Source organism: Orcinus orca, chromosome 7, assembly GCF_937001465.1.
Source record: "Orcinus orca chromosome 7, mOrcOrc1.1, whole genome shotgun sequence".
NCBI lineage: Eukaryota > Metazoa > Chordata > Mammalia > Artiodactyla > Delphinidae > Orcinus > Orcinus orca.
Genome location: NC_064565.1, coordinates 86,845,146 through 86,863,704, shown reverse-complemented (window position 1 = coordinate 86,863,704; position 18,559 = coordinate 86,845,146). Strand labels below are relative to the sequence as shown.

The 18,559-nt window shown below is 39.1% G+C and overlaps 1 protein-coding gene across 5 annotated transcripts in view; it reads left to right on the top strand.

Annotated features, from left to right (window-relative positions):
* Positions 1–13,290, top strand: part of ALS2 (alsin Rho guanine nucleotide exchange factor ALS2) — an 87,286-nt gene extending 73,996 nt beyond the window's left edge. For 4 of the 5 annotated variants that reach the window (XM_033429879.2, XM_033429885.2, XM_033429883.2 and 1 more), the window contains 9 exons: positions 3,431–3,548; positions 4,498–4,655; positions 6,521–6,643; positions 7,525–7,701; positions 8,410–8,455; positions 8,670–8,731; positions 9,306–9,455; positions 9,696–9,792; positions 12,535–13,290. In XM_033429879.2, coding sequence (XP_033285770.1) covers positions 3,431–3,548; positions 4,498–4,655; positions 6,521–6,643; positions 7,525–7,701; positions 8,410–8,455; positions 8,670–8,731; positions 9,306–9,455; positions 9,696–9,792; positions 12,535–12,645 — 1,042 coding nt within the window. In that variant the 3' untranslated portion in view covers positions 12,646–13,290. Of the gene's footprint in view, positions 1–3,430; positions 3,549–4,497; positions 4,656–6,520; positions 6,644–7,524; positions 7,702–8,409; positions 8,456–8,669; positions 8,732–9,305; positions 9,456–9,695; positions 9,793–11,944 lie in introns of all 5 variants that reach the window. The other variant, XM_033429888.2, reaches the window with a different exon arrangement.
* The last annotated feature ends 5,269 nt before the right edge of the window (positions 13,291–18,559 follow it).

Here is an 18,559-nt window from a genome sequence, read left to right as displayed (position 1 = left end):
TGTCAAGGCTTCCCACATTTAGTTTTTAAATACAACTTAAAAGTCAATTATGTACTTCTGGGTAAGGATAGATAAAACACACCTCCTTGTATTTGCTACTGAACTCAACTATAAAACCTAGGCAGAATGCATGGACATTTATTTGAAACTCTGAAAAGTAAATATCAGCAGGTGTTTTGGGGAAGAGCAGCTGAATTTAGAGAACCACCCAACCAGTGGTTAGTTTACGGGGTTTCTTAACTTCAATATTCCTCATCCTAAACCTAGTATAACCTGAAACTAGAAGCAAGCACTGTGGTGCAGACAGACAGAGATCCAGAAAAACCCCTCTGTTTCTGGCTAAAGCTCAGAAAGAGTGGAGGAGGTACACTGGGTTTTCTCTCTCTCCTCTTTCTCCACTTTCTCATGCCTCAGCCTGCAGGCACTTCTGTGGCAGGGGCAGTGATGGCTGTGGCTGGAGCAGCCATGAGACAGGATGCGTGCAGGAAGGAGCCAGCACTCTTGCAGGAGTGGACCCTTCTTCTCCCTTGATGAATCATCAGGTCCAGGAGTCCTGGCCAAACCTCATTGCTCTTTGGCCTCTCTCTCTATCCTTCTACCACTTCATGGAAGTGGGCAGTTTCTGGCTGGAGGACCTACAAGGGGAATGAGAAAATGCTGGGGAGGTCATGGAAAGAGAGGAGCTCTGGAAAACAACCCTGTAAAGTTGTTTATGAACTCCTGGATTCACCCCAGACGTGCATGCGTGGATTTGATCCGAATCAGCCAAACACTTTGAGAACTCAGCTACTAAGTTGACTTCTACCTAGGTCCCAGACTAACACCTCAGTGGTACTCACAGAAAGACCCAGATAGGACTGCAAAGCCCTTGAGAAGTGAACTGACATTGGAACCACAGCCCACAGATGGCTGAAACAAAAGTATCAGCTGTTTCAGAGATTCCCAAGATCACCTACACGTTCAGTGATTCACTAGACAGACTCATAAGACTCAACATATAGTCGTACTCACAGCTAAGTTATTACAGCAACACAGTAAGGCTCCACAGCCCAATCATAAGGGAAGAAGACACAGGCAGAGTCTGGAGGAACCCATGTGCAAGCTTCCCATGCTCTGTCCTTTCTGTGAGGGGTCACACAGAGCACACTCTCTGCCAGAGCAGTAAAATGCAGCCACACATATACAATGTTTCTGCTCAGGGAAGCCCATCAGAGATGCAGTGCCCCAGATTTTTACCGGGGACTAGTCACATAGGCATCCTGTGCTTAGCAACTACCAAAATTCCATAGTCCCAGAAGGAAGCAGATGTTCACCACAAATCACTTTAGTACAGTCTATGGACAGCAAAATATCCTTATCAGTTAGGAAATGTTTCATATTAGTATAGGGAACTTTTAGAAAGCTTAGTTCCCAGGTACCAGCCAAGGGCCAACCTTATAAGCAGGTCCTTGTAAAGATAACAGTTTCAGTTCTACTATGTTTACTATGTTATTGATGGCAACATTCTCCATTAGGATATAAACAAGACCCAAAATCTCGTAACATAATACTCAAAATGTCCAGGAAATAAACCAAAATTACATGGCAATGAAAGAACCATGAAAACCTCAACTCATTTGGGGAAAGACAATCCATAGACATCAACAACCCCCTACCATAGATTTTGGAATTATCTGACAAGAACTTTAAAGCAGCTATTATAAAAATGCTCAAATGAGCAACTGCAAACATCCTTGAAACAAATACTAAAATTGAAAGTATCAGCAAAGAAATAGAAGATACAAAGATGAACCGAATCAAAATTTTTGATTTGAAAAATACAGTAACCAAAATTTTAAAAATCACTGGGTGGGGTCAGTAGCAGATTAGAGATTACAGCAGAAGAGTCAGTAAATGTGAAAATAGATTGGTAGAAATTATTTAAAATGAACAATAGAACGTGAAAAAAAAAGTGAATAGAGCTCTAAGGACCTGAGAGTCTAATATTTGTGTCCTTGGAATACCAGAAGGAAAGGAGAAAAATTGTGGAGCTGAAAAAATATTTGAATAAATAGTGGTTGAAAGGTTCCCAAGTTTAGTGAAAGACATAAACCTACACATTCAAGAAGCTGAACAAACTGCATCCTAGAAAAAACCAAATATCCATGTACAGACACGTTACATTCAAATTGGAAGGAAAAAAATCTTGAAAGCAGATAGAGAAAACTTTTGCATTACGTATATGAAAACAGCAATTCAAATAGCTGCATACTTGTTGTCAGAAACCTTGGTGGTCAAAAGGAAGTCACACAACAATTTTGAAGTGCTGAAAGAAAAATTACAGATGTACTTTTCATTTCTCTTTTTCTACTTTTTTCTTATTTTCTTCCCTTTTCTCCTTTTCCTTTTTCCTGCTTTTGTTTTTCTCCATCTGCCATTCTTCATATTTCCTTATTTAACTTGGCCGGTCACTTCTGCAGGCATTGACTAGCATTCATATCTAAAGAACTTGCTAATCCCTACAGTATAGGAAGAAAGTTTTGTTTTGTTTTTTCCTGTGTTTGGGATAAATGGGAATTGATTATAGTGTTTCATTCATGAAGTTTATAATTTTTACCTCCTACTCTTTCTATCAGTAGAAAAAAATTGGAAACTCCTAGGATTGATTAAAGCTGTGGACCTGCCCTTGTGTGGGATGCAGTTGGTCACCCTTCTCTGATAGAGCCCATGTGCATAGACATTGAGACTTGAGCCCTACAGTTAACCTTGGTTAACTCTTGTTGGGTGTTTCCAAGAAGTAAGAATGAAAGAACTTTTGTATAAAACCACATTGCTGCCACGAAGGTCTTATTTGTTTATCTAAATCAGTATCATAATGATAATTGTGCACTGTTTCTAATTTCTCATTGATTGTAATCTAATAGAGTGCCATTACCAAAAATTTCAGTTGATGACTAGTATGTGTTTTATCTTAGCCTCTTCATCCGGAGCTTCCCTTTTACCCATTGTGTGCATACCGCACCACTGTTGTGGCATCCACATTATCTCCTTACTTCTTGAGCTCATTTCCATTTCAGCCTTTGCCATTTGATTTATTTTCCTTAATCCTTAGCTCTCCCTCTCCCCTTTATTCCATTTTTATTATCACTAACAAGTCTATCGCCAGTTTTCTCTTCAAGCTAACGTAATAGTATTTTCCAACACCATGGTTTCTGTTGGTGCAACATCTTCATTAATTTATTGTGGCTGGTGTGGAGTAACATTAAATGCTACTTTGAATGACTGTTACATAAACCTAACAGCAGGTCAGTTACCAGTTATGCACACATTTGGGCTGAACACTGTGCTGGATGCTCCATTTCATCCTTAGTTGGTGACTGTGCTTCACGTGCACTTACAATTATCTTGCTTTCTTGAAATATATGATAGGCTTTCTTTTCTCTTTTTATAGTCCAGAGATACTAAGTCGTTCACAGACTCAGACACTAGAGAGTTTGGAATTCATTCCTCAGCATGTTGGTGCCTTCTCTGTGGAGAAATATGATGACATCAAGAAATATTTAATAAAGGTAAACAAGAGTCAAAACCATACCAGCCTTGTGAATTAATGATACAACTGACATGATATATCATTCAAATGTACTCACAGCTTATTGTTACTCATATCCTGTTTTTGCTGTCGAGGTATGTCTTTTGTTAGTTCTCTGACCACTAGAAGCATATTTCTCCCTAAAGATTGACCTATTATGATAGAACTTTATAAGTTTTGTAAAGTGTTCAAGGGGGTTCTGGACATCTAGGGTCAGAGTTTATAATGGCTTTTTGTTTGTAACATTAGCAGACTAGAGATTGTATAAATAAAGCATGCTGCCTTCACCCCATGGTTATACTGTCTTTGCTTCCTTCTCAAACCCTGTGAGATCAGCCCACAATTTAAAGAATGACATGTATTGACATGGGGGTACAGGAAGGAGTATTAGAAGAAATCAAGGGAACTGAACAGTGATTGTTTCAGAGCATAATCAACTGTCATTATTCAGTTTTCTGGAAAGTAACATTTCATATATTTTTCATGATGTTTATGGTATGTTAGAACCTTTCTTTTATTTTCTTTTTTTTTTTTTTTCCTTCAGCGATGCCATGTAGCATTTGGGATCCTAGTTCCCTGACCAGGGATCGAACCTGTGCCCCCTGCAGTGGAAGAGTGGAGTCCTAACCACTAGACCTCCAGGGAATTCCCTTAGAACCTTTCTTTTAATATTCTTTATCAGTATATCCAAAGCTATCTTCCCAAAATGTTAAAAGGATTCTTTAAGAATAGGAACTCCTACTCCATATAATTTGGGTAGACTCAACACTTTCAGAAAAGTTGAAGTATTTAAATTTTCCTGGTCCAAAAGTAGACTCTTGATAGTTTGAAAATTGCTCATCATTTATGAAAGTGTTTCTTTTTGGTCGATCAATTGTTTCTGCTGTTAGTGCACACTGACTGGCTGCATCGGTTCTCTTGCTGCTCAGGCCTGCGACACTCCTCTGCACCCACTGGGCAGGCTCGTGGAGACACTGGTTGCAGTGTATAGAATGACATATGTGGGTGTGGGAGCCAACCGCCGGCTGCTGCAGGAGGCTGTGAAGGAGATTACGTCCTACCTGAAGCGAATTTTCCAGCTGGTGAGGTGAGAGATCTTTTCACTGAAGTCATCAAGAAAATGGTTTTATGCCACAGATCCTTCAATAGATTAAATAATGAAAACATGTTTTTACTTTGTGTTTATGCTATAACTATAAAAAAGATGGACGTTAGCCATTGTAACTTACTTCCTTTATGTCTTTCTTACTCATTGGGGATGATAGAAGGCTAAAATAAAATTTTTTAATACCAATTTTGGTATGAGATATAGCAGTCTTATTTGGATTTAATCTCTAGGCAAAATCATGTCTCTAAAACCTAACCACAGAGAAGATAAAGTCTAATACGAAGTTTTAGCCCTGAGTATTTATGTCCTATTCCTTGACAATAGCCTGTTTGTTCACTTATTCAACAAATGTTTGAGTGCATCTACGTGTTAGCCACCATTCTGGCCCTTGGAGGAATTTATCAGTAAACCAACCCCCCAAAAGAAAGAGAGAGAGAGAAAATCTGTGCTCTCATGGGGCTTCCGTTCTACTGGGGACAGAGTAAACAGAATATGTAACATGTGAGATGATGATTCATGTGATGGAGGGGAAGAGAATGGAGCTGGAGGTGAGATGCTGCTATTTTAAACGGAAGGTCAAGGAGACATGACAAATAAGGTAATATCTGAGCGGAGACTTTGAAGAAGGTGAGAAAGCAAGCAAGCATCTTTTCAAAGGAGAGGTTCAGGCAGCAAGCAAGTTTGGAACTTATGAAATTCAAGATATTTTACTGGATTTAAGCCAACAAGTAAATGCTGTATTGAGATAGTTATACAAAAGTTTATGAACTTGTCCCAGAAAAACCTCCTTATATTATTTAGCCTCAAAACTGATAAATGCATTTGGAAATGTTTCAGTTTGGAGGGGGCAGTGTTATCTACTAAAAAGATCGCTGGGCTAGGATTGTTTCAGCTCTGACATTAGCTAGATGGGTGAAATGAAGATAAGTTCCCTGAACTTTTTAATTTTCTCCACTATAAAATCGGGGCAGGGGCATGGTATAAGTCTACAAAAATACAGAAGATTGCAAACTGCCTGTAAGAGTTAAGGTTTAAGTCTGTAAAAATAAAGAGGACAATAAACTTGTTTATGGTTAGAATCCACTATTTGCGTACAAGAGGTGGGAAATAAAATCCAGGGAGAATTCAATGCCTAGGGAAAAATCCTCAACAATTTAGCAGCACAATCATTTGGAAAAGTTTTTCAACAGCTTGGCTTTTTAAAAAAAATTTTAAATTTTTGCATGAATTGAGTTTTCATTTTTTCTTAATGTTGGACATTTAATTGTTTATATTCTGAAAGCAATGATCTCTGCTTGAAGAGTCAATACACATTGACCTCAGATGAGATTTGCCAGTAAGAAAAACATATATAATGTAGATCAGAATTGTTTATTCTTTAGTAACTAGACAGAAAAAAAAACAGAACAAATAGATTTTTTACTGGTGTTATTCATTAGCTACATTCTTTTCTTTTTTTTTTGCGGTACGCGGGCCTCTCACTGTTGTGGCCTCTCCTGTTGCAGAGCACAGGCTCCAGACGCGCAGGCTCAGTGGCCATGGCTCATGGGCCTAGCTGCTCCGCGGCAATGTGGGATCTTCCCGGACTGGCGCAGGAACCCGTGTCCCCTGCATCGGCAGGCGGACTCTCAACCACTGCGCCACCAGGGAAGCCCCATTAGCTACATTCTTAATTTTATCCTGTAAGAAGCATCAGTTAAGACTCTAAGGAAACTGACTTATTTAGTTGATAGAAAGTTTGGTTTTATTGGTCCTTAAAAGATTAAATAATGGAAATGTGTTTTTACTCTTTTTATCCACTCTAGAGGTGTAACTGTGTAATGATATTCTTTATTCTTCCTTAGGTTCTTATTTCCTGAGCTTCCTGAAGAGGGCACCACAATTCCTCTCTCTGCTCCTCTGCCAACTGAAAGAAAATCCTTTTGCACTGGGAAGTCAGATTCCAGATCTGAATCACCAGAGCCAGGGTGAGTGGAGCTGGGTGGAGATGGTGAGAAAGGGGGTGGGGACCAAGTGATCTTGTGCAAAGAATCCCAGGAAAAGTTGTTTTCTCTGGATCTGTTTCCTTCTTTTTAAAATGATACGGTTGGGGGCTTCCCTGGTGGCACAGTGGTTGAGAATCTGCCTGCCAATGCAGGGGACACAGGTTCGAGCCCTGGTCCGGGAAGATCCCACATGCTGCAAAGCAATTAAGTCCGTGCTCCACAACTACTGAGCCTGTGCTCTAGAGCCTGTGAGCCACAACTACTGAAGCCCACACACCTAGAGCCTGTGCTCCACAACAAGAGAAGCCACTGCGATGAGAAGCCCGCGCACCGCAACAAAGAGTAGCTCCTGCTCGCTGCAACTAGAGAAAGCCCGCATGCAGCAACGAAGACCCAACGCAGCCAAAAATAAATAAATTTATTTAAAATATAAAAAAAATTTTAAAAATAAATAAAATGATATGGCTGGACTTCGTGATCTCTGAGGTTCCTTTTAGGTCTCAAGTTATGTTAGCCAAACCCCATGAAACTGTAACTACAAATGACTGGGCACAAAGGCTGCTGAGCAAAGTAAATCATTCTGCCCTAGGACAACAGAGAAATCAGCCTTAAAATGGAAACAGAGTGGGCTTTCAATTAGATTTTGAGTTTATGATAAGAATTCACAGTTGGCCCAAGACAAAACTCTGGGGCCATAGGTAGACTTCTCATGTTAACTTCTTACATAAAAGAAGGAATATAACTGCTTCCTTACTCAAAAATTCCCATCTTTACTTTCAAGTTCTAGAAAATAAAGCTCCATGTTTGATTCTGTTTTCAATTTTAAGATTAATGCTCCTCCCTCTCTCTCCAATATTTTGTAGTTACGTGGTAACAGGTTCTGGGTTACTGCTTCCTGTGCTCCTACCTCGGCTCTACCCACCGCTGTTCATGCTTTATGCCCTGGATAATGATCGTGAGGAAGATGTTTACTGGGAATGTGTTCTCCGACTAAATAAGCAGCCAGACATTGCTCTTTTGGGCTTCCTCGGGGTGCAGAGGTCAGTACAGTAATTATGAATGGAACCTAATTGTTTTAACTCAACATGCAAACAGCATTATCGGGAATTTGGTACTTTGATATCTAATTGTATATATGACTTGCAGTTTAGTTACCTATCGCATATCTGTCTTCAGCAAAATAGTGATGTTTTAAAATCTTTATTTCTGAGAGTTTTTAGACATGAGTTTGAAATGTGATTATTTTTCTGAATATAAGTAAATAATTTGAGTTATCCTGCCTGATATTTTGCAGTTCTTCAAAACAAAATACATATATTCACATTTTCAGAAAATTAATTGTATTCACTCTTTGGCGTTCTTCTTTCCCTTCTTTTCTCTTCTCTTCCCTCCCTCCCCATCTATAATTTCTCATGTAAAAGTTTAGAAGTGCCCTTTTTTGTTGTAGGGCATTGTTTCTTGTTAGTCCAAGGAAATACTAAGTGATTGTACTTTCTAGAAGTGTTAGGATAAAACTGATCACCCCAACACCCAATAGTTATATATTTGTGCTATCAGAGAAAAATGAATGAGCCTTAATTGGAAAGTAAATTTTTTCAGTGGAATGGTTTAATAGTAAAAATGAAGGAACTGTGGAATAGTTACTTTAAATGAGGACAGAGAAGTCAATCTAGTCATTAACTGTTTTTATGGGGACTAATTTACCATAAGGAACAACTTGTATTAACAATGTATGGATTTCGTTTTAGGAAATTTTGGCCAGTGACCTTGTCAATCCTTGGAGAGAGTAAAAAGGTATAGTGGATTTTAGTTTCCTCAGCAAATATGTTTTTATTTGGTGTGGGGGGATTCGAGATAGCAAAACAGTTTCTGTTTTACTTCGGTAATATAATACCCAAGCATGAGTTATTCACTGAAGATCTGCATTCTGTCATTGGTATCATTTATGTTTCTTGTTGCTGCATAAGACAGCTTTCCTCTTTGACCTTTATAAATTCTTTTTTTGCAGGTTTTGCCAACCACAAAAGATGCTTGTTTTGCCTCAGCTGTAGAATGTCTACAGCAGATCAGGTAATCTCTAATTTGTTGAAAATTACATAAATCAAAGGAGCGGTTAGTCTATTAAGATACTGATGAGATCTTATCTTTACCTAAGCTCTAACCCCACCCCCCAACCCCCCAAGATGGTGTCAAACTCAGCCTGAAGATCAGAAAGACTCTGAGACATTTACCTTTTGCTCTACAAGCCCCTTGCATTTTCGAAAGTGGTGGAGAACCTACCCAGCAATTTATCTACATAATCGTATCTTTAGCCAAATGGAAATTAACCAAACTTCTTACTCAGAGAAGAGCATGTATTAGGAAAATAAGGTTCCACATGGGTAAAAGGAGATGCTCTATGACTTAGTGAATTCTTTCATGTGAACCATTGATAGTTGGAGGCTTCTTTCCTCAAAGGACCATAGGATTACAGAGATCATCCCTTCCAGTGACTCCTTTTGCCTGATGTATCCAACTTAAGGCACGTGAGCCCTAAGAGGGTATATTTGTATGAAACAATTAGTATCAAATGGCTCTATTAAGAAAACCATAAGATATCTTTTCGTCATTTATTTTTATTTTTTAATTTTCTTTTTAACAACAGCACAACATTTACCCCATCAGACAAACTTAAAGTCATCCAGCAGACTTTTGAAGAGATCTCTCAGAGTGTCCTGGCCTCACTTCAGGAAGACTTCTTATGGTCCATGGATGATTTGTTTCCTGTTTTCTTATATGTGGTGCTACGGGCCAGGTGACCAATCTCTTCTGACTTTAATATCAGTGACATTATTTTAACAAGTCTGCCCCTTGCTTTTCTGAGCTGATGACAGGAACATGCTCCCCCACTGGAAAAACAGTCCATTTCTGTTAACCCTTTTCACGACGGTGTTACCTTTTTCTTGAGCTGTTCTTTCTTTTCCTTTCAACTAGATTCAGAAGTAGGATGTACATATAAATGGAAATAACTCAGTATCTTTTTCTTGTTGGGCAGGATCAGGAATTTAGGCTCTGAAGTACACCTCATCGAGGATCTCATGGACCCATATCTTCAGCATGGGGAACAGGGTATAATGTTCACCACTTTGAAGGTAAAGTATAGATATTATTTAATATTTTTTTATGTTAAAATCTCTCCTTCATTTACCATATTATGAATCTATCATTAACCTTTCTTTTATATAAAACCTTAATGCAAACATTAAGTGCCTTTAGAGCACATACTGTTAATATTTTAAAATATGATAACATATTAAAGTAGAATCATTCTCAAAATACTAAAGCAAATTATTCATTAACCAATCTTCCCTGTAAATTGATCATTCAAATCGTTACAAATCCTTATAAATGTAGACCATCTATATAAATGTAACTTTAAAAAACAAACAGAAAGAATTCTTAGTGTCCAAAAAAACATTCAACAGTAGAGCTATTTAATGGAATTAAGGTAAAACACAGAAGGCAGTAGGTATGTAATGAATATGAATCGCATCTTCTTTCTTTCCCATTTATTGTAACCAGTAGGTTACAAATGAGATTCTCTGATCTGGGTGCTCTGTAGGGATTGTTGGAAGTCATTTCAGTTCCCCTGCCTTGATTTTTCTTGGAATTTGATACAATCATTGTGAAGCTTATCGGAAGAATAACAAATAGAAAATGGCAAAAACACTTCTGAAAAAAAGAAAGGCAGAACAGACCCACTGTGTCAGTTAATCAAATGTTATGAAATTATAATAATTAAGATAGTATGTTACTGTCATAGGAATAGACAGATACCTTAGTGGAAGGGATAGCTCCTATAAAGGCAGTATTATAATAAAAATTTGACATATGAAAATGGAAACATCAAACAAAAATGGAAAAGAGAATTATATAATAAATGGTCAAAGTATTGGAAGAGCTTATTAGCAGTTTTGGAGAGAGGGTGGCATCAGGGTGGAATCACTCACGTAGTGAATTACAGATGCCTTAGTAAGGTTTAAATATACAAAAAGGGAGACAGAAGAAAAGACAGGCAAATTAAAATGAGAAAAACTAGAATTTAACGTCAGGTTTCTGGCTTGGGCTAATTGCTTAAACCTTTCAACTTAAATATCATTAACATTTATAGCAAATAAACTGAAAAGGGAGGGGACAACTGGGGAAAATATTGGCTACCAATTACTTACATTATTAGTATTGATGTTATATGAAGATCATCTCTGAACATATCACCAAGGAAGAAATGAATTAATATATTTATATAAAAGAAAACGCTCGGGCTTCCCTGGTGGCGCAGTGGTTGAGAGTCCGCCTGCCGATGCAGGGGACACGGGTTCGTGCCCCGGTCTGGGAAGATCCCACATGCCGCGGAGCCTGTGCGTCCAGAGCCTGTGCTCTGCAACGGGAGAGGCCACAGCAGTGAGAGGCCCGCATACTGCAAAAAAAAAAAAAAAAAGAAGAAGAAGAAAACGCTCAACCTCACTGCAGATTTAAAGAAAGTGCCATTTTGTCCCTGCTCAATTAGCAAAACTGTTATAAAATTATACCCAGGGCTGGTGGGGTTATAGTGAAATCAGAATTAGTCCCACATTGCTGATGAAGAATAAATCACCCTTTTGGAAAACAGTTGTTATTAACATTTATATCAACAACGTCAAAAATGTTTCTAGAGTTTGAGTAGTCCTACTCCTAGTGATTTATCCCAAGGAATTAAAGAATGGAATACACTGTATATTATTTGGATGAGGTGTTCTTTGTAGTGGAACTCTCAAACCTGGATACTTTCAGAATCACTTGGAGATGCTTCTTAAAAATGCATTCCAGGAAATTCTGACTCACTAGGACTGGAATGATGCTTAATCTTAACCTGTATGTTTATCAGACATGCTAGGTGATTCTGATTATAGTTGTTTGTGTACCTTATGTTGATCATCAGCATATTCTACATGTCCAGTCAATAGTGGCTTAACGAATTAAGGTATTTCTGCTTAATGAAGAATATTATACAGCTTGTTAAAATTTTTTGTCTGTTTTAGAATCAGAGGGAATTTTACAAAATTTTATTTCTACTAATTATAACTTGGCAAAATAGACATGGGATAGGGTAGGGGGACTGGAAGAAAACAGGGGAAAATGGAAGCAACTGGTTTAGTTGAGCTATCAGCATTAATAAAGGATTTCCTTTCTTAGTCCCATGTGCATTGTTATATTTATGTAATTTCTTTTAAAGTAAAATTTAAATGGTTTTGAACTTTTTTTCAGGCATGTTACTACCAGATCCAGCGTGAGAAGCTTAACTAGGCTGCATAACAGCTTGACAACTGGATTATCTATTCAAAGTGTTTTAGCACCATCTGGCATCTTCCTGTAGTGGCAAAAAAGAACAGTGTTGAAATTAGGACGTTGTATTATTTTGGTTGTTATCTCTGAGCCTTGCTAATGATCGGAGCTCTGAGCCCAGAATAAAAGACTGTATAGTTTAAAGGGAGGATTGAAAAGGAGGTAGAAATCAGATTAGACCAGTCCCCGGCCTGTGTTAAGTTCCCCAAATGTCATACATCTGCTGTTGGAAAAAAGAGGACCCTTCCTACAGTAAAGAGTATGCCAGCTCATGAAGCTGTAAGAAAAAATTCTCAGTATAGCTTCTTACATTAAAGAGGTTGATGAATATTTTTGAGTTTCCGGTTTGCCTGCAGTTACCCCAGACCCCTTTGCAAGAAGCAGATTGTACTTGAAACTATAGTAGCCACACTATGCCTTCCAGAATTCCTCGCAGTCATGTGTGCACCATGCTTCTTTGCTTAGGGAGGGGAAAGAGGAACTTTTAAACTGAAATTTTAACTTTTTCTAAGCTTTCCCACCAGGGTATTCATGATGGGAGAGGTTCTATGCAGTTACTTCTACCATACCCTGACCCCAGACCTGGAGCACATCCAAATAGGAGTCTTCTGCCTCCCGACTAGAAAGAACATAGGAATTTTGTTCTTGGATTCCTTACAATGCTACAGAGTGAATACACTGGAATTCAGACACTGACTCCGAGCTGCTGCAGAACCTCATTCATCCGTGTGCAAACGCTGTATTCCGGGGCCTGTGAATGAGAGCCTGAAGAGCTTTTGCATGCAGGCTGTGTTTTGAAGCAGAACTAGAGGCTGGAAAATACAGAAGCAAAGAACTGCATCCATCCTTGACCTAGTGTTGTGGTTCTTCCCTGTACCTTGCACTGAACTCACAGAGGAGAAGGAAGAGGAAACTCGCTTTGGCTTCTCCCATCTCAAAAGTGTTGTGACACCTCAACCCTTTAGCGTTTTGCTTTTTTTTTTTAATGTCCTATTGTAAGTGTTTGGTTTACACTGTACAAGTAACACTAGTAGCTGTTTTGGATTACGTAGGTGCTCTTCGCCATCTCATCTCCTACACACCAGGGTGAGCGTACGGAGTGTCCTCCTCCTGCTTTGTGTTAATATCTACAGATGTTAATCGATTTTGGAAAAGGATCATGGTTTCTGCTCTACTTTATAATCAAGACAAGTGTTTAGTAAAATAATGTTTTGGAATGTTGGCTGTAATGTAACAGCAATTTTCATAATAAAAGACATTCATGTTTATGAGGTTGTTTATGATTGCGAAAGAAATGACACAGGGCAAACTAAAAATTTAAAAGACGTCCAGGTTTAGTTTTGGGGGGGAGGGGAGTTGCCTGCATTGTAATCTGTGCCTCTTTGTACGGCCTCAGAGATCCCACTGGGGTTTTAGAGATCTCTCTCTTTAAAATAAACATAAACTTACAGCACCTTTGCTGACAAAAAACAAATTAACTTTCTGACCCTAATAAACTGAGGTCAAGGGACTTAAAAGAAATGGTACTATTATTTCTTTGAATAAAAGACATATTTTGATAGTTACAGGTTAAATTTCTTCTCCTCCTAGACAGATTCAAGGAAGGGAAAATGGAGGATTTAAAATTTTGGTTAGAAATGATAGGCATTAGTTAATTGTATACCAGTTGTACTGTCTTCTCAAGGAGCGTTTACCAGAATGTGCCTGCCCATTATTGGAAAGGGACCGACTCTTAAAGATTAGTTTATGTTGGGGCTTCCCTGGTGGCGCAGTGGTTGAGAGTCCACCTAACGATGCGGGGACACGGGTTCGTGCCCCGGTCCGGGAAGATCCCACATGCCACGGAGCAGCTGAGCCCGTGAGCCATGGCCGCTAAGCCTGCGTGTCCGAAGCCTATGCTCCACAACGGGAGAGGCCACAATAGTCAGAGGACTGTGTACAGGAAAAATAATAATAATAATTTTTAAAAAAGATTAGTTTATGTTAAACACTTTACATTTCCATTAGGAATTGTTCTGATTTTGGAATAAACACACAAGTTCCACATTTGGCTTCTAAAGGCAAATTTACTGCATGTCTTTGATCCCTTTAGAGGAAGAGACAGGGGTAATTTTGGAAATTGACAGAGAAAAATGTGAAACCCACTGAAAAGTTCTCAAATGATAGTAAGCTATCTCAATTCTAAGAGAAACATGTTATAATCATCCTTTTATTGATGAAGCAGCTGTCCCAATACTTGAACCTTCATACTGTATTTATACTTTTCAGAAAGCATATTAAAACTATAAAATTTTAATTCCCTTGTGGGGAAAACCTGTTAAGTCACCAGGCCAATGCCTGCAAATAAAAATACCTAGCACTCATGTCAGCAGCTTACTAGGTCTTACACATGCATGGTGAATGCCCACAGCCCTGTGGGGGAAGGTATTAACTCCACTGATTTTGCAGACAAGGAGAGGCTGTGATTGGCTCACTGTCAGAGTTGGGACTCCAGAACTTCCTACTCTAATTGCAGTGCTCTTTCCTACTACAGCTGCCAGAGATGTCATTTCATAGCTGGGTTATGCATTAAAAGTTCATAAAGTAAAAAAGCAAGTTGAAAATGAAAAGTTTTAATAAAATTAAGTGCTTTTGATAAAATACACTGTGCTCAAAACAGTCACAAATGTATCACGTTTCCAGCTTGTGTTTTCATCTACAACAGAGAACAAAGGAATGCCATATGTCTAATTTGGGATAAAAGGGCTGATAAACCTTTAACAGTTGCCATTTGGTCTTTACCCTTTGCCTTGCTGTCAGCTGTACCCTTTGTCTCGTTCTACTTCCAAATGTTCTTCCCACTGACACCTCCCTGCAATATAAAATTTTCAAAAAGCAAGTGGCTCTCATCTGAGATAGAGAATGGGCTGTTAGGTTCATAAGAGTAACCTGGTAGGGGACCTTCCAGAAGGAGATCTTTTATAAGTCTCATTATTATTGGCTGAAGAGTCTTCCCTTGTTTCCTCATCATAACGTGAGAACATAAGGTTAATAGATCAGCTTACTCTCAGGTATCAGTTTTTCATTAGATTAAAATAAAATTTATTGTGGGGTGTCTTATCCTGAAATAGTCAACAAAACTATTCATCTTTTTTGGTGTTAACTATGTGCTGGCAATCAGAACATACTGAAGTGAAGGTTTGAAATGGTATAAGTTAGACTTTTCAGTGCAAGGAATTCTTAGGAAGATTTGTGACGGGGGAGGTTTAAGAGTAATTTAGTGGTTACACTGGATTAGGCTTCTGTGGATTAAATCAAAGAGGATGTGCAGAGATTTTATCTAGAACAGTGAGGTGACTTTGGCACCAAATAGCCCACTGGTATTTTCTGCTAAAGCTTTTCTCTGGATAGGAGCAGCATTGCATGTTTGCAGTCTTGCAGGTAAGAGACACTGCCAAATGATCCCCAGTTGCCAGAAAGATCTATAAATGTCTGCCCTTCTGTCAATTTTTAAGAGCTAAAAATAAAATTGGGGGTAATATTTGAATGCTTTAGTTTCATCGTATCTCAAATTATATGGAGAATTCTGTGATTTCGAAAGAGCAGGTTTTGCTATGAGAAACCATTTGCTAAGTATGGAATAATAAGTTATCATGGAGACTGAGTAAAACTGAGTATTTATCTTAGTCCTGATCAATAGCGTTTTGACCCAGAGGAAGCTATAGCCACTTTTGTACAGGCCATTTCTCATCAAGTTTTCAAGTGCCTTTTCAGGCTTTGTCTAGTAGAAAGCATCGTTTTGAAAAATGAGCATCATACGGGTAAGGAGTGTGGCATTTAATAGTAATCACTGTATTTTTAAGTTTATAGAAATACTGATTTTTTTGGAAACCAAAGATTATTGACCATTTTGTCGTACCACTGTCACCTTTACGTATAATCTATCATAAACATAAAAAATGCTTACAAATTGGAAACACTCTGTGCCTATATACTGCTTTTTAGCAGTCTTCTAGAAATATTGATTTTTAAAGTAACACTTAGGAGAAATTCCTTAGGTATCAGTAACGCTAATGCAGCTTCTAAGTTAATGATAAGAACTGGCCATACTTCCTGTGTTACTTAATCAGTTCAGAATTTCATATGGTTGACTATTATTTAGGCTCAATCAAGAACTCTCTCAAGACAGCAGAAATAGCTAAGTCTCAACTGACAGTCATGAAAAGGCAGGCAAGGAAGGGACACCACAGACTTTTGCCAGGGACTAGCATGTTTCAGGACTAAATATGGAAACAAAAGAGGAAAACTTGATTTTACTACTTATGAAATCTACTGAATACCCCATTGAGTGTCAAATTCCTTATCTGTAAAATGAAGGTTGCATTTGATTGCCTCCAAGATCTGTCAGCCCCGATTTCCAAGTTTGACAGGGAAGGAGGTTGAAGCCGATATAACCAGGCTGAGGAGGAGAGGAAGGCACAGGCCTCCCGAGTCCAACTGCTCCTGTCTCAGGACTGATGTCCCAGCCGTCCTTGGGCTCCCTGGGGAGGTGTCAGTCTTTTACTTCTGAGGATTCAGCAGTGAACAGACAAGCAAAGTGTCTGCTCTCCAGACCTGACCCACACGAGAGCCGGACACTGAACAGGTTAATGCATAAGGGAATCGTGAAGGATAAGCATAAGTACTATGAGGACGATAAATTGCAACAGTTTTCTTTTCCACCTGGAAGGAGGGAAAACCATTTTCTGAGGTTTCCTTCTATGAAATTTTGGCTTAGCTTGGGCCAATACCAGGGACTGGGCAGCTTAAAAACAACAGAAATTTATTTCTCACAGTTCTGGAGGCTGGAAGTCTGAGATCACAGTACCAGCCTGGTTGGGTTCTGGTGAGGTCCCTCTTCCTGGCTTGAAGATAGCCTCTTTCTGGCTGTGTCCTCATGTGGCAGAGAGATTAAGAGAAGAAGCTCTATGGTGTCTCTCCTTATAAGCGCACAAATGCCATCATGAGGGCCCCACCATCACTACCTCATCTAAACCTAATTACCTCCCGAAGGTCCCATCTCTAAATACCATCACATTGAGGGGTTAGGGCTTCAACACCTGAATTTGGAGGGAACACAATTCAGCTCATAGCAAATTTGTCACAGGAAGCTGAGGATGACTGTTTTCAGAATTCAGCTAAGTTGTGGAGATGAACATTACTGTTTGTGCTTCAGTGGCAGAGAAACTTTTAGCCAAAATGAGCCTTTTAGAGTATATGAATGTTATCTGTGTAGCTCTGGGTTGGTAGATTGATTAGAAGTTACTTTAATAATTAGACTTCGTTATAGAAACCACAGTCTATCTGCAAATTTCTCTCACAATTTCATCTCAGGAACGTACAGTCTCCAGTGCCCCCATCTGCTGCATGGATAGGCCTGGTTGGGCACACTGTCATCTGGGCATTAAATATGGAAGAATTGTGGTCCACCTACGATGCACACATAGCATCATTGTTTAACTCGTACTGCCTCACCAAGAACACGGTTTGTGAGAAGCATTTTAAGAAGTTGCCTGAATATGATGGTTTGGTGTCAGACTCGCCTGTTTGCTCTGGCTTTTGTCTGGCAGACACTCCATCTCCCTTTTCAAACCCTACCTTGGAAATGCTCCCCTCCAGGGATGAAGATGAGTTATACATGCTGTGCTGTGCAAAATGATTCAATAGAGTCTCAGAAACTGGAATGCAGGAAAAAGGCAGGGTGTAAACTGACTCATTTGGGGCTGGGTGGGGTGGGTGGTGGTGGGCAAGGCAGAAGCTTATGATGTCAAGTTTAGGAAGAATCTGGCAAACTAGAATACTTCAGTGCGACGGGAAAAGAATGTGTATGGGAAGGTTGTCTAAGATTTCATAACAGCTTTCTGTGTTGCTCTTCTCACTGCCATAGAATTTAGAGACAACAGAAGAATCTGTCTTTTTCTAGATAGCCTCCCTGACTCAACCCCACAATCTGTCTAGATTATAGACAGTTGTTCTCAACCATATCAGATTCAAAAAACCATACCCGTCTTTAACAACTAATATGAAATGCTCCTTTTAAAAAAATCCTGATTTATCCTTTATTATTCTCCTGTGACAAATGCTGTCGGTGCCCTACCCATATCCCTTTTGGTACATTCTGTACCTACACTCTTTATCTGAAAGTACACATGTAGCAGGCTGGAAGGACCAGAAGTAATGCTCTCTGGGGAAAGCCCTCAACCCATGTCTGGCAGTGTTGCTGTATAAATATCCCCACTCCCTTGTCCCTTGTTCCTCCATGGGATGAAGCTCTATAGGGCCCAGAGCAGTTACTTGCTTGATGTACTTTTTACTGGATTTTTTTCCCTTACCCTGCCTTAGTACCTCACTCCACTACTAGTGTTCTAGATCACTTTCCAAGCAAATCACCTCACTAGAATCCTTGCTCTGTGTCTGATTCTGGAGGAACCCAGACTAAGACACACAAAACTTCCCCCCCAAAATCCATATATATAATGCCCTAGTAATAATAAAAAAGAGAAATTAAACAAATGTAGT